This window comes from Arvicola amphibius, chromosome 12, assembly GCF_903992535.2.
Source record: "Arvicola amphibius chromosome 12, mArvAmp1.2, whole genome shotgun sequence".
Classification (NCBI taxonomy): Eukaryota; Metazoa; Chordata; class Mammalia; order Rodentia; family Cricetidae; genus Arvicola; species Arvicola amphibius.
Genome location: NC_052058.2, coordinates 134866127 through 134880741, shown reverse-complemented (window position 1 = coordinate 134880741; position 14615 = coordinate 134866127). Strand labels below are relative to the sequence as shown.

The 14615-nt window shown below is 45.7% G+C and overlaps 1 protein-coding gene across 7 annotated transcripts in view; it reads left to right on the top strand.

The window, feature by feature from the left end:
- Oca2 (OCA2 melanosomal transmembrane protein) overlaps positions 1-14615 on the top strand; it is a 246729-nt gene that overhangs the window by 227062 nt on the left and 5052 nt on the right. The window contains exon 25 of one of the 7 annotated variants that reach the window (XM_038313650.1): positions 10406-10526. The exons of the other annotated variants lie outside the window; for them this stretch is intronic. Coding sequence (XP_038169578.1) covers positions 10406-10469 — 64 coding nt within the window. The 3' untranslated portion in view covers positions 10470-10526. Of the gene's footprint in view, positions 1-10405; positions 10527-14615 lie in introns of those variants that run through there. 7 annotated transcript variants of the gene reach the window in all.

The window sequence follows — 14615 nt, the reverse complement described above, 5'->3', positions numbered from 1 at the left end:
ATCTGAATCTCTACGATTAGTGTATTCTCTCACTAGTTCACATTCTGCTGTGGGACTAAACTCTTCGTAACAGTGTCTGGTAGGTGTCTGACGGGCAAACGGATGTTCACGTCACACGTCTCTATACAGCCGCCGACCTCTGTTTAAGCCTTGGGCCCACAGTGCTCTGGAACTTCCGCCATGCGATGGATTCAGGAGCAGTTTTGGTTTGCCATTTGTCTGGGCTTTTAGTATACGGCTGGTAGTTATCTTCTAGCTCTGAGCTCTAGACTGGATTTGACTCAGTTAGCTATGTTCATTCATCAAAGCACATGGCATGGGGAAACAAATTTCCAAAACTAAGCTGTCTTTTCTCTTTCTCCACGGTATCCCAGTGACACACCATCACACCGGCTGTCCACAGTGGCTTTGACTGCTCTTCTGTGGGTCTGCTGCTTACTGTAGCACTTCATCTCATCTCTAAATGCTAAGGGTCTGTTCACTGTGCGAGATGTGGCGGACATTGTCATAGGTGGTTACAGCAGTGCCTTACAGATCTCACTTAGGCATGTGGCCACGTAGCCCATCTAGCATAGAGCCTTACAGATCTCGCTTAGGCATGGGACCACGTAGCTGCATCCTGCAGAGAACCCGTATACTTTCTCTTAGAATTCCATAGCCGCAGCCCAGAGTCGCATGTCTGATCAATGATTTAATAAACCGAGACCACTGAGACTCACACACATCTCATAGCCTGTTTATAACCCACTGAAGGCAGGAGAGGGCTCGCTTGCTTTAAAGCACTCCTGGGAACAGCGAGTTTCAATGTACATGGTTAAATGAGTAACTAGATCTAAAGACTTCCAGGGAGGACAATGCAGGAAATGGAAAGAAGAAAAGGCACAGGAGGGCAAGGGTCATCTCCCCCAGTCCCCCGCAGTGGAGACACTAATGCTGATTATAGTAAAAATATCATATCAAGTTTTGTAAGTTTATCAATACAGTTAAAAAAATGTAGCGTGCTGGGCAGTGGTGGCGCACGCCTTTAATCCCAGCACTTGGGAGCTATTATATCCAAATCTGTGAGATCCCTGCACGCCAACAAGGAAACCGAGTCCCATATGTAAAAGCAAGAGCCTTTATTTTTAATCAAGTTTGCAAACTAGGTCTCTCCGTGTCCAACATATTGGAATAACCGGAGAGCCCCGAGCTCAATTAGAATAGGGTTTTATAGTAGTAAAGGTGGGGGTGAGGGGGTTTCTGAGGTTCAGGACCCCTGATTGGCTGATATCTGTCTAGGGGTGTCCTGGTGAGGTGCGCTGGCAGGTGTCTCTATCTGCAGTGCTTAGAATGCCAGGAATTTCTTTTGAATGGTCTGCTCTTGGGTAGGGGTCGGGCAATCTTGGCCTGTGGTTCCTCTTGTAGCCAGGCATTGTCTCCAGGGTAAACTATGAAACTCCAGACTCCATTTAAATTTATAGATGGCCAGAGTCCCAGGTGATAATGGTTGGAAGTAAAGAACTTTCTTTGGGTGACCTGTCCTGACTTAGCTTATCATGGCTGGCCCCCACAGGAGGCAGAGGCAGGTGGATCTCAGCGAGTAGGCCAGCCTGGTCTACAGAGTGAGTTCTAGGACAGCCAGGACCACACAGACTCTGGAGCCCACCACCAGAGGGAGATACCCTGGAGAACAGCATCTTGACCATCTTAACCTGTAGTGCCCAGACGTCTCCCAGTACAGCTGTGCTGAGAATCAGATTTTAACGGGAGTCTTGCGTAAGCCCTATCCCATTCAGGGCGTGGTACACCTATAATAGTACAGAATGAAAAAATAATGCCTATTATATAACTGCTGAATTATGGAGAAAAATGGAGGGGAAAGGCATTGGATTACAAATGGACAGCACACCTTGGTGGTTCAGCAGAAGGCCTGATGCCAAAGACTAAAGCTGGCTGGTAAAACTGCATCCATACTATTGCTTTGGTCGCAAGTCTTGTGCCTCAATTTTAATATAAGAAATTCAAATTAACAAAGTAGATTTAACACAATTATTATCCATGAATAAAGTTTAAGGTTTCGGCCTGAAATATGATTTTCTCGCCAATTCCACTGCTTAATAGGCTTAAAATTCCTATAGACTGTGGTCTACGAGCGGCTTGTTAGAAGGAGATCAGTTCCTCTCAGTATTCTGTGCTCTCTGCTAGAGGAAGGGTTAGCAAAACCTCTTTATATTCCCGGGAGTTCTGACTGACCTCTTCCCTGCGCAACAAAATCAGAATAGCCGACAAATGTCAGGTGCTGTCCTCTGACCATGCCGGCAGGGTGGGGACTGTGTGCCCTAGGAGCAAAGACCGAGTCCTTAATGACCAGGGCTCTCCCATGGTCTGCTGCAGAGCAAGACCTCTGCACGGAGTGAGCTGAAATACCCCTAAGCATTCCTGACCTCTGCCATTGCAGACAAGAGCAGAAGCCTCAGAGTCATTCATTTATGGCTCATGGATTCTGCCCTTAACTGCATTGCTATGAGCTCGTTATTCCCCTCCTTGGTTTTTCCAGACAAAGTTTCTCTGTGTACCAGTCCTGACTATCCTGGAACTCATTCTGTAGGCCAGCCTGGCCTCGAACTCACAGAGATCCCCCTGCCTCTGCTTCCTGAGGGCTTGGATTAAAGGTATGCACTTAGTGCCCCAAACTGGCAGGCAGGCTATGAGTTCCATGAAGACACACCTAAAAATGTTAAGTTAGCTACTTAAACATATGTTAGTGTGGGACAAAACTACTGTAGAAGCAAGAAAATTCATGTAAAGATAGAAAAAAAATGAAATATTGATAGTAATAGAAGGTCATGCTTTCATACTGATAAACTAAATATGCTAAGGAGAAAACCATGACTTTAAGAATCATCGAATGCCCGAGAAGAATCGGGTTGAAGGAGAAAAGCTAGGAAATGGTTGTACTTAAGGATAAGGACTTTCATATTTGATGTTGTTATGGGCCTGAATGGTTCTGACTCAAAACTTGTATGCTGTGGTTCTAACCCCAACATCTCAGAATGTGTGTATGTTTGAAGATAAGACGCTTAAAGAGCTATTTAATTAAGATGAGGTCCTATGGCCAGGCCTTTTCCATTACGGATGGTGTCTTTCTATTTGGAGGACAGTAGGACACAGACATATCTGGAGGGCTACCAGAAGAGAGGCCACAGCAGAAATCAAATCTGGAGAAGCCTTGTCCTCAGGCTTCCGGCCTGAGACGCAGTTCATTTCTGATGAGTAAGACCCTCAGCTCCACTGCTCAGTGGTTAGCAGTGGAAAACCGCCCTTTCAGAGCTCCTGAGTTGGGGTTTCAGAAAGCACATCAGGTGGCTCACAGCTACCTGTAACTCCGGAGTCAGAGAAGTCGATGTCCTCTTCCTCCTCTGCAGGCCACTAGAGGGTTGAGCCATGGTACACAGTATACTGAAATACCGCGATAGCTCCCGTCCTCTAGACTCCAGGCCAAGAGTAATACCTAGCGTCAATCATAGGCACAGGCCCACACACAGGCACACACAAAGGCACACACACACAGAGGCACACATAGAGGCACACACACAGAGGCACACATACAGGCACACACACAGACCACACACACAGGCACACACAGAGGCACACACACAGAGGCACACACACAGAGGCATACACACAGGCACACAGGCACACACACAGGCACACAGGCACACACACACACACACAGAGGCCCACACACAGGCACACACAGGCATGCACAGGCATGCACACAGGCCCATACACACACAGGCACACATGCATATGCATACACACAGCTAAATATAAATCTTTAACAAAAAGCTTCCAATCTGTGGTATGTCCCTGTGGCATCCTGAGCTGACTACTGTACATGCTGACTTCCAAGGCCTGTTCCATCTGGATTGATCCAGGTAACGTGGAAATAAGAGGAATGGAGACTGGCCTTTTGCAGGAGTAGAGTTACTGTGTATTCAGAACAGTTGAGGAAAATCCATTTCTCTGTGGGGGTGGAGATAGCTGCCTGGGTGCACAATGTTTGGGGCTTTATAGGGCAGAAGAGGGAATGCTGGTGGCAGGGGTGGGGGTCCTTATGGTTCCAGGGTCAGATGAGTTCAGCAGATGTTCCCATTGCTAGGGTGGCTTTCTTGTCAGGCAGGTGTTCTTCTGCTTGTGCTGAGTGGGGAGTTTATTTGCTCCCCTGAAGTTCCTAGTTTTAGGCCCTTTAGGGCCCATCATGGAGAATGCCAGGGGAAGCTGTGGGGGACTGTGGACCTCAGGTAGATTTACCCGCAGAAGTGGGGTAACCTGAAGTCATCAGAAGGGCTGAGGATATCATTCAGTACTAAAGCTAAAGTGTAACACACATACACATACACACACATACACACATACATACACACATACATACACACATACATACACACATACACACACAGACATACACACAGGCACATACACACAGGCACTCACACGGGCACAATTACAAGCACACATAACACACACATACACACAACACACACATACACATACACACATACATACACACATGCATACACACACAGACATACACACAGGCACACACACAGAGGCACTCACCCGGGCACACATACAAGCACACATACACACACACACACACATACACACACAACACACACACATACACATACACACATATACACACAGACATACACACAGGCACATACACACATATACACACACACAGGCACATACACACATACACATACACACATATACACACACAGACATACACACAGGCACATACACACATATACACACACACACAGACATACACACAGGCACATACACACATACACATACACACATATACATACACACAGACATACACACAGGCACATACACACATATACACACACACACAGACATACACACAGGCACATACACACATACACATACACACATATACATACACACAGACATACACACAGGCACATACACACATATACACACACACACACAGACATACACACAAAGCACAGCAGTGTAGGTAATGAGTGCCAAAGATAAGACAAAGAGGCAAGAAGGCTTCCGAACGCACAGCGGAGACCTCATTTAAGATATTTTAATAGCGTTCTAGAAGATGATGTGATTGGAGTAGAAAAGTCCACATGGAGGAGAAGCTGTCTGAGAAGCAAGCATCCAGGGCAAAGGGTCCTACAGTGAAGTGGGAGACTGCGTGCGGCTGAAGGAGACCCAGCTTGGAAAGGTCAGGAGGTGGTGCCGTGAGGATGAGAGGTCGTTCCCGAGTAGGTTTCTTACACTGGGAACTGGCCCAGGATATAGTGAACCAGAGAGCAAACATGGCTGGGCCTCCAGTTAGCACGGGGCTAGAGTCAGTCTGAGCACTGGCTTCTTTAGGCGCAAAGAGATCAAGACCGGGCACAGGCAGCCAAATACTGCCTGCTCCCACTCATTTGTGGAAGTGAAAAAGGAAGTAGAGGGTGTAATAGCGATTCTTAAAGACCAGGGCAAGGAAGCAGGGCCTGCGGGGGGGGGGGGGGGAGGAGGGAGAGCGGGGCTGGACAATAGCTCCTGCTGTGCAGGGTAGACTATGAGCTAGGGCAAGGAAGCAGAGCAGGGCTAGGGAGAGAGGAGGGCTGGACAGAGTAAAGCAAATTTAGTCGGAATTATTAGAAGAGAGGATTTAAGGCTCCTGAGCCATAGACCTGGCAGTTACCCCAATATGATTCTTATACATTATATGTGTGCATCTGATTATAATAATTCTATAACCCATTAGTATATACACAAAATTACACACAAATTTTAAATAAAATGTTTAAAAATAGACACAAAGAAAGATCTCTCTCACCACACACACACACACACACACACACACACACAAGTTCTAAAAAATAATATATCAAGTTCCTGGAAAGAATATTTGCAATTTATTACCAAAAAAATGGCTGAATTGCCATATTAGGTTAACAAGGCTGTCGTAAGCAACTCCAATAGGTTGGCAGCTTAAATCAGATTTTACTTTCTCACGGTTGGACAGCTGGAAGCCTGAGGTGTCTCAGGCCTGGTTTTTACCGAGGCTGCTCCTGTAGGCTCGCAGACAGTACCTTTTCCTGTGTGTCCACGTGGCTTTTGCTTTGTGTGTGGGTGCCTGGTGCGTCCACACCTCCCCTGTGAGTAAGAACAGCAGTTCCGCGATCCACCCCAAGGGCCTCACTTAACTTTCACGACCCTTTAGAGACTCTTTCTCCTAATGTGGTCACCTTCTGAAGGGATGGGGATCAGGAGTTCATTGAATTTGATTTAATGATTTTCTCAACGGCTGAGAAAACGAGTCGGCTCCCTGTGTGCTTCAGGCCCCTTCTGAAGGCCAGGCCGGAAGAGACAGTTGAAGAAGGAAACTGGAACTGCCCGCGTCATATGGAGCATCTAGGGCTAGAAGCAAGGCCTCATTCCTACTTAAGCTCAGAGGCCACGTATGTCCCCACTGGAAAATGCTGGCGGCCAGCTGAGACAGGGATCTCCTGTGCAGCGCATGGGAAGTTATATAGAGGGGACATCTTCCTGTTGTCAAAAAGAGGTCAAGGATGCCAGATGTCAAAATGAGAACAGGGAGGCAGAGGTAGACCTCCGTGTGTGTGCAGAGGGACGGCAGAAACACTTGATAGCTTTTGGGATCCAAAGAAAATTCATAATCATGTTCACTGGAAAACATCTCTGAGTTATACTTAAATCAGAAGAAATAAATTACTAAAGCAAAAGACCAAATTTCAAAGCCATGACTGGATTGCGCTTAGTGGTCGTATCTAGCGTGTTTGAGGCTATGGGTTCCATCCCAAGACTGAAAAAGAAAACTAGTAACTAATTAAATAGCAAAATGATGCTTAATATAATATACTTGGATATTTACTAAGATAACTGATAAAACAACTGGTTATGGAGGATATCATAAAAATGTTTTTGCGTCCTAGACAAAGTTAATGAAATGATATTCAAATTAAGATACAGTCTGCCAACCTAATTAATCACAAACTAGCATTTCTGTAAGACTCCATAAGTGGAAACTATATTTAGAGTCTTCCATCCTGAGGGTCTCCTTAAATGGCCAACTCTAAGGCCGCAGTGGAAAGACCCTGCTCTAATAGCTCCATTTGAAGTTCAGGAGAGCTCCTCGTACCTACGAGAGTTGCTGAAGCTCCCAGTGTCTCTGTTATTAGCCACCTGTCTCATCCAATAGCCTCACTTGTAAGGCGGGAGAGTAACTCCGCCTGTCTCCTAGAGTGGTTGTCTTAACCACGCTCACACATGGAGCTCAAAGGAGGCCACGGGTAATGCCAGCACCCAACGATGTCACCTGCTGCTTTGATGATCAGGTGTCATTTCCCCGTCTCCCTGTGAATATATTAGGTGAGTTGGGGTTCTGAAAAAAAAAAAGCTCCACTGTTGTTTCTTAAAAAAAAATCACGACTTAAATATGTATCCAAGAATTAGCACTAAAGCTTTATGTCAGAACCCACATGACCTTGGTTCCTGCAATCCTGACTAGGTGTATGAGGAAATAAGGAAAGGACAGACAAAAACACATACAAGACAGATGAGATCATGCGGAGGCCTGTTAACTGTGGGAGTGGCATTTACTAACACCAGGAAACCAGAACCTCAGCCTTTTTTATTAGGTACCGCAAAGGGGGAGAGATTAGCTAGGCTTGGTAGGAGGGATGTGGAAGCCAGCAGCCTCAGAGTATAAATATCTCGGAGGAGGAAGCTGTCCTTCTAGTGTCTGAACGCACTGGTTACTCTTCCATTAGCATCCATACTCAGGCCTCCATGGATAGTCTGGCCATCCTCCCATCCTCGCCTGGATGAGGCTTTGCCGGTCGCTCATGGTTGAAGTCCTCAACATGACTGTGCCTCCGCCCATGATGTCCGTTCATTCAGGACTTCACTCACTCAGGGCTTCCTTAGCATCCTACAGCTATGTAATTGTTGAGAGAATGACCAATCATAGAAGCTCATAGCCATTAAACACACATGTATAGCATTTAGTAATTAATGCATGTAAATATGCTATTAGATTATCTTGAATTGAATAAAGAAAAGAAACCTGGGTAGAAGATCTGTTAAAACAAATTTAACAAATACAACTTGAGTTTAAAATTTCATATCTAATTAATAAAGGTCACAAAATATGTTGAGATGTGTCTGAGAGGGTTGGACTTTTTTTGTCTTACACACATACACATCACACACCCCACACCAAATACACACCACACACACACCACACACCACACACATACCACACACCACACACCACACACACACACACACACACACCACAGTGGGCTGAAGTGTATAGTGTGAGTATGTAGTGAGAAAGTGTGTGCAAAGCCTTTTTTTTTACCCAGAAAGAATAGGTCATATAACGTTCTCCGTTTCCTCCTCTTTCTCTCTCTTTTTGTTGGGTAAGTCCATGATTGATCTGTTTATAAGGTTAAATGCCTGAAAGAAATAAAAACCATCTGGGATGGAACAAGGGTAAATATTCTAATTCTCGCCTTGGGTGTCTTTCTCTTTCCAACAGTGTCTTCTTTACTTTGATGTGTTACTCCTTACCGTGATATCTAAGCTGTCTGTCCTGGTTCTTAGCCTGTGACTGCTATAGGAAGCTTGTAACCCCGCTTGGCTGGTCAGCTATTCAGGGTCCTCTGAAGGGGCGCTACCTGAAAGAACATGGGCTAGAGAGAGAAAGGAGACCAAGCAAGATTCTATTTGTCAAGGTCTCATTTATTAGGGTGAAGGTTACAGCTTATATAGCCCTTGAATGGGGTGGAGGTAGGGGTAGGCAGGAACTTTGCCACGGTAGCGGAAGGTCATCAGTCAGTACCCCTGGTGTAAGCTGAAACATGTGATTCCATTAACATTTTTCAAGATAGTTGGAATATGGGGCGGGTTCCGTAAATAGATAGTTCTCAAGATAGTTGGGATGTGGGGCGGGTTCTCCGCAAACATCCTTAGGGCAATGACCTCTGCTATCCTTTAGGACAATGGTCCCTGACAGAAGCTAGTGACAGTGCTTGGTGCAGGGGATGGCTACTGACCTACAAAGGGACTTCCTAGCTCTGAATGCACCCTCTCTCCTCTGAGGTCCTCTGAACTCGCTCCCATCTTGTGCGCTTGCCTTCCTGTCTCTGGTGGAAACACAATGATGGGGCTTTGGAGGTGGGAGGCTCTCCCAGCCATTTCTCCTGAACCGCAGTAGTGAATGGCCTCCCTAGGAGGCACAGAAAATGAAGTCTGACACCTGTGAACAAAGACCCAGAAGGACTTAAAGATAGGCCTCAACACTGAAGGGCCGATCTCAAGGGACTCTGTGTGTGCCATGACCAGCCTTCACAGGCCCGCAGAAGAAAACGTCTTCATGTCATTGGTGGGAAACAGCACGTGGTTCAGTGGCAGAGTCCCTCTGCCACGTGGGAAACCCTGCGTTCTTCTCTAGCCCTGGTTAGAAGAGAAAGAAACAGGATCACCTTTGCTGAAAGACAGCATCAAGTGTCATTTTTTCTAAAGAACTGTAGTCAGGCTGCCTTTGGGAAAAGAGACAATAGAGAGTTTCCATCTAAGCTTCAGGCAGAAAGTTTTATTAGCAAAGATTCCCTGTTGACAAAAGGCCTGTGTCGAGCCTGGTAAAGCATCGCCTCTGTGCCCTTTGCTGTCTAGCTGCCTGATGTTCAGACTCTTTTTTTTTTCCCCTTTTGGACTTAGAAACTAAATAGTGTGTGCAATGCGTGCCTGTCTCCGCCTTCATCTGACAGTTTCCATCCTGAGTTTCACTCTGACATTCAAGTGTCTTTTGTCTTGTGGAAGGCAGTGGGGTGGCTAGGCGGAAGGGTCTGAAAGGCACTGCGCGGAGAAAGGACAACGTAATGTCACACTGACAGCTGAGCAAATGTTCTTTTCCTAAGCCCTTTCAGAAGGCCTTGGGGAGCAAGAAAAATGAGTCTGCGGGGAATTAGAAGCTCCTGGTAGACTTGGAGCATCATGAGAAATGTATTATGTTGGTGTATTCCCAGCAGGGTTGGGTAGTCATGACTTTTGGTTCCTGGCTGGGGAAGGGCATGAATCTCTGAAACACCAGTGGAGCGCCCTCACTTGGAAGGACAGGGAAAAGCACCAGCTCCAGGGGGCCTCCTACATTGAAGCGTCCCTGTAGGCTAGAGAAAGCTGCAGAATAAACAGCTATGCTGCCACTAACATCATGTTGACCAGGGAACGTAACAATATTAGCGGAGGGGATATTTGGGGATATTCCCCTGGCCTGGCAGAAATGTCCAGGGGTGCCAAGTTCCTGACAGTTGGGTTTGTATAACTCATACGTGTTCCACGCCCACATTTTCTGCAGAAATGTCACTCTTCGGAGTCTGAAAGTTGTATCTGGGGCCAGCCCTTCCGGAGACTACCCGTAGCTGTGGGCTTGTCTGAGTGAATGTGTCTGCTGGAGAGGCACTCCCGGAGTCCTGCAATACAGCAAGTCCAGACAGCTGTGTGGGATGAAGGACTCTGTGCAGAGTCCAAAGATTGAGAACACAAAAGATGTAAGCAACCCCACTGAAATGTTATGCTGTTTCTATGCAAAATTTCCTTTGAAATGAGTGGGGGACCAGACTCAGCGGGGTGTGGTGTGTTTTGGCTCCTGGTCCCGAAAGACCTGGTATGCAGGCATAGAAACTTACCAGTGTGCATCTTTGCGAGTTAAGGCCTCTAGGGTCTATATGCAATTATCCTCGAGCACATTGTTCCTTGTTGTCATATCATAATCTGATTGGCGGGTGGTGAAGTCGGATGGGAATAAAGGACAAAGGCACATCTGTGTGAAGTGACATATTTGCTGGAGCCCACAAGACTCTACAATAAATGCACAGCTGACAGTTCCATAAAGGCAGACCCACAAGTGGATAATTTATGGGCATCCCGTTTTGCAGGGCTGCGGGAACACTTGTCTTTTGGAAAAGTCGCTGTCAAATCTGTAAAAACCTTGTGAAGCCATGATTCCTCCCTTCGAAATGGGATTCATTCCCAGAACACCTCAGCAGTGTGACCTCCGCACCGGCAGTGGTATGACCTTGCTCCATTCCCCCACACCGTGAGGCCTTGGAGAGACAGCATTCACTTTGTTCTAAGGGTCAAATTTTTATAGAGTCAGTCCCGCAGAATTACCTGCTAACAGACCACATAGAAATTTCTATAGAAGACACGCACTGAGCAGGAAGGCAGCATGCCCCACCTTTGCTAACAAACAATCTGGGTGTCCCCAAAGCTGGTAATCACCAAAGAGATTAGGTGAAGAGAATGGGTAGATCCAGGATTCCAGGACATTTAGCAACTTTATCTAATGGTTTGGGATGCCGGGTATTTCCCCTTGGATGCTGGCTTTTTCCTGGGCGGTGCCACCTGTTCCGGAACGCTGCTGTGTCAGGCTCTACCTGCCCTTTCTGTGATTTGACATGCATATTGTCATTGTCCTTGCCTGTGGGATTTTCCAACTATGTCTATAAAAACCTAGAAACCTTGTGGAGATCTCCCTTTACTCTTATTCTTCCCCTTATTCTTCTTCTCTGTGCCCCTCCACTTCACTATTGGCCCTCGTGTGAAAAATAAAGATGCAGAGGCAACATGATCGAATTAATGTTTTTACCCTCAGATTCTCGCCTGCCATAGACATCCAATCCTGAGCCCTGAGGCGGTACTGAGGCTGGTACTCAAGCCCCCCCCCCCCATACACACTGGAATTCATTACTTTGTATGCTAGTATACAAATACTAGAAAAGACTATTGGGTCTTCTCACCTTGCTACCCTTTTTTTTTCCTCTCGGCACCTGTCTCCAGGTAAATATTAAATGCCTCCCTGAATTCCCTGTCCCAGATTCTCTGTCTTGTTAAGTAGACACAGGCTGTCTTGTCTGCCTCCAGTTTAGTGAGCCTCTCTTCAATCAGGCTTTTCAGCTCCTCTGGCTCCATCTCCTAAGCAACGTCACCTCTGCTCCTAGAAACAGCTCATTGGCCAAGCAGCACAGCTTATACAGGGGCTTCTGCCCCCCTAGGCTGCTGTTCAGGGTACTTGGCTGTGTTCTTCATCCACCCAAGGTCCTCCCACACCTCTGGGGACAGTTGCTCCACCAGCATTCCAGACTGGTCCACAGCAGCAACTTATCAAAACATTAGCATGTCTGTCACCTGTTTTTTCAGGGCGATGCCTCTGCATGTCTCCAGCTCATTTCTTAATAGGATTGTTAAGGTTTGGTGCTGTTGAGGTCTGAGAGCTCATGTGTATCCAGATAGGACTCCGTTGTCAGCTCGTTGTCACGGTTTGTGACCACTGTCATCCTCTCATGGGGATCCATTGAGCAAAGGCTTAAAAGATGTTATTATAGTTTCAGTTTTTTATGGAATCATGCCTTTAGCGTTGTCAATAAGAGCTCTTCACTAAATTACATACCCCAAGAATCTGACCCTAGCTTCCTTCTAAGCGTTTTCCAGCTTTCTTTTACATTTATACCCATGATCCATCGAATTTGGTGTCAAGCATAAGATTGAAGTCGAAAATCTCTTTCTGGACTTTGAATAGCTGGCCACTCCAGAAACATCTGTCTAAATGTTATCCTTCCTCCAAGTGTACTTTCGTCAGAACTTAGCTGGGCATGTGACAGTCTTTGACCATATGTTTCTGTGGCACTCTGTGACCAAGACCTTCATGCTGGTAAATGTTATCATTTTCGCTATTTTATAGCCTGTCCCTTCCCATTTATATTTTAAGATATCCATCCTGCCCTCTTAACCCCAGACCTCCTGCAATCATCCCAATCCTCAGACAGAGACCAGGTCTCAAATCCACTGCTGAGGCCCAGTTTGAGGAACTTTACACAGGTCTTCCACAACCTCCAGATTTGGGCCAGAATGTACCTGTGCGTCTACCCAGCTAACTGTGTCCCCATCAGACATACGACCAAGAGAAATGGCCATGTGCTCAGGTTTCATTGCAAAAACACAAATAGTATGAAAAGTTAAGACAGTATAACCCCTCCCTAAATCTTATAAATCCTCCCCAAGTCCTATAAATCTCCAATGGGAATTACCCGTAAGAACCCAGGAACACAAATTACAAAAGAACAATCATAAACTTCATCAAAGAATTCAAGGAGTTTAAAGAAGACATAAACAAATAACCCAATGAACTTAAAAAGAGCAAACAAAAGCCTGAATTGTGCTGTCTTAGTAGGATTTCCATCGCTGCAACAAAGCACTATGGTGAAAGCAAGTTGGGGAGGGAAACAGTTATTTGGCTTACATTTCCACATTGCTGTTCACCATTGAAGAAAGTCAGGATAGGAACTCAAACAGGGTGGGAACCAGGAGGAAAGAGCTGATGCAGAGACCATGGAGGGGAGCTGTTTACTGGCTTGCTTCTCATGACTTGCTCAGGCTGCTTTCTTATAGAACCCAGGACCACCAGCCCAGGGATGGCACCACCCACGATGGGCTGGGTCCTCCCCCATTGATCACTAATTAAGAAAGTGCCTTACAGCTGGATCTTGAAGAGGCATTTTCTCAACTGAGGCTCCTTCATCTCAGATGACTCTAGCTTATGTCAAATTGACACACAAAATCAGCCAGTATAGATGCCCAAAGAGTTATAAAATTAGACTGAATGACTGAAAAAAGCAAGTCAGGATTTGAAAACGGACTTGAACAAAGGGATGTAAATTTTAAGATAAGCTTTCCTGTATCAAGAAAAAAATCTTGTTCTGAATTTGATGGAATTGATTTAATCTTATAATTAATTGGGACTTAATTGTTACAATGACTATGTTGGGTGTTCCATTTGCTTTCCACTCTTGAGTGTCTCCATTTGTTTTCTCTGATTTTGTTCATTGCCATTTTGTACTTTACTGCATATCTGTGCTGTGAGGGATTTAAGTTCAGACCTAAGTTGTTCCTTCTCCCTTCTCATTTCTTGTTATTTAAATTTTCGTTCTATGAATTCACCTTACGCAATGCTGAGGGACATAAGGATATCTTCAGCGGTTCTATATAGTGCATAGACCCCTGTAGGACGTCCCCTTCTGTTTTCCTTCCCTCCCCACTCATGTCAGTCCCTTTTGTTTCCTGCTGCAATGTCACGTATATTTTCATGTCATGTATACATACATAATTTTACGCTGGTAAAAATATATGATCCAGATATGAGAGAAAAGGTGATAGACGTGATAACATGGTATGGACGTGATAACGGAATGGACGTGATAACATGGAATAGGGAATACTTCTGCATTGCTGGTGGGAGTGCAGACTGGTACAGCCCCTTTGGATATTAGTGTGGGGATTTCTCAGAAAATTAGGAAACAACCTTCCTCAAGGCCAAGCAATATTACTTTTGGGTATATACCTAAAGGTTGCTCAATCGTACCACAAGGGCATGTGCTCAACTATGTTCATACCAGCCTTGTTTGTCATAGCCAGAACCTGGAAACGACTTAAATGCCCCTTGACTGAAGAATGGATAAGGAAGATGTGGTTCATTTACACAGCAGAGTAGACAGTGGAAAAAAGTAATG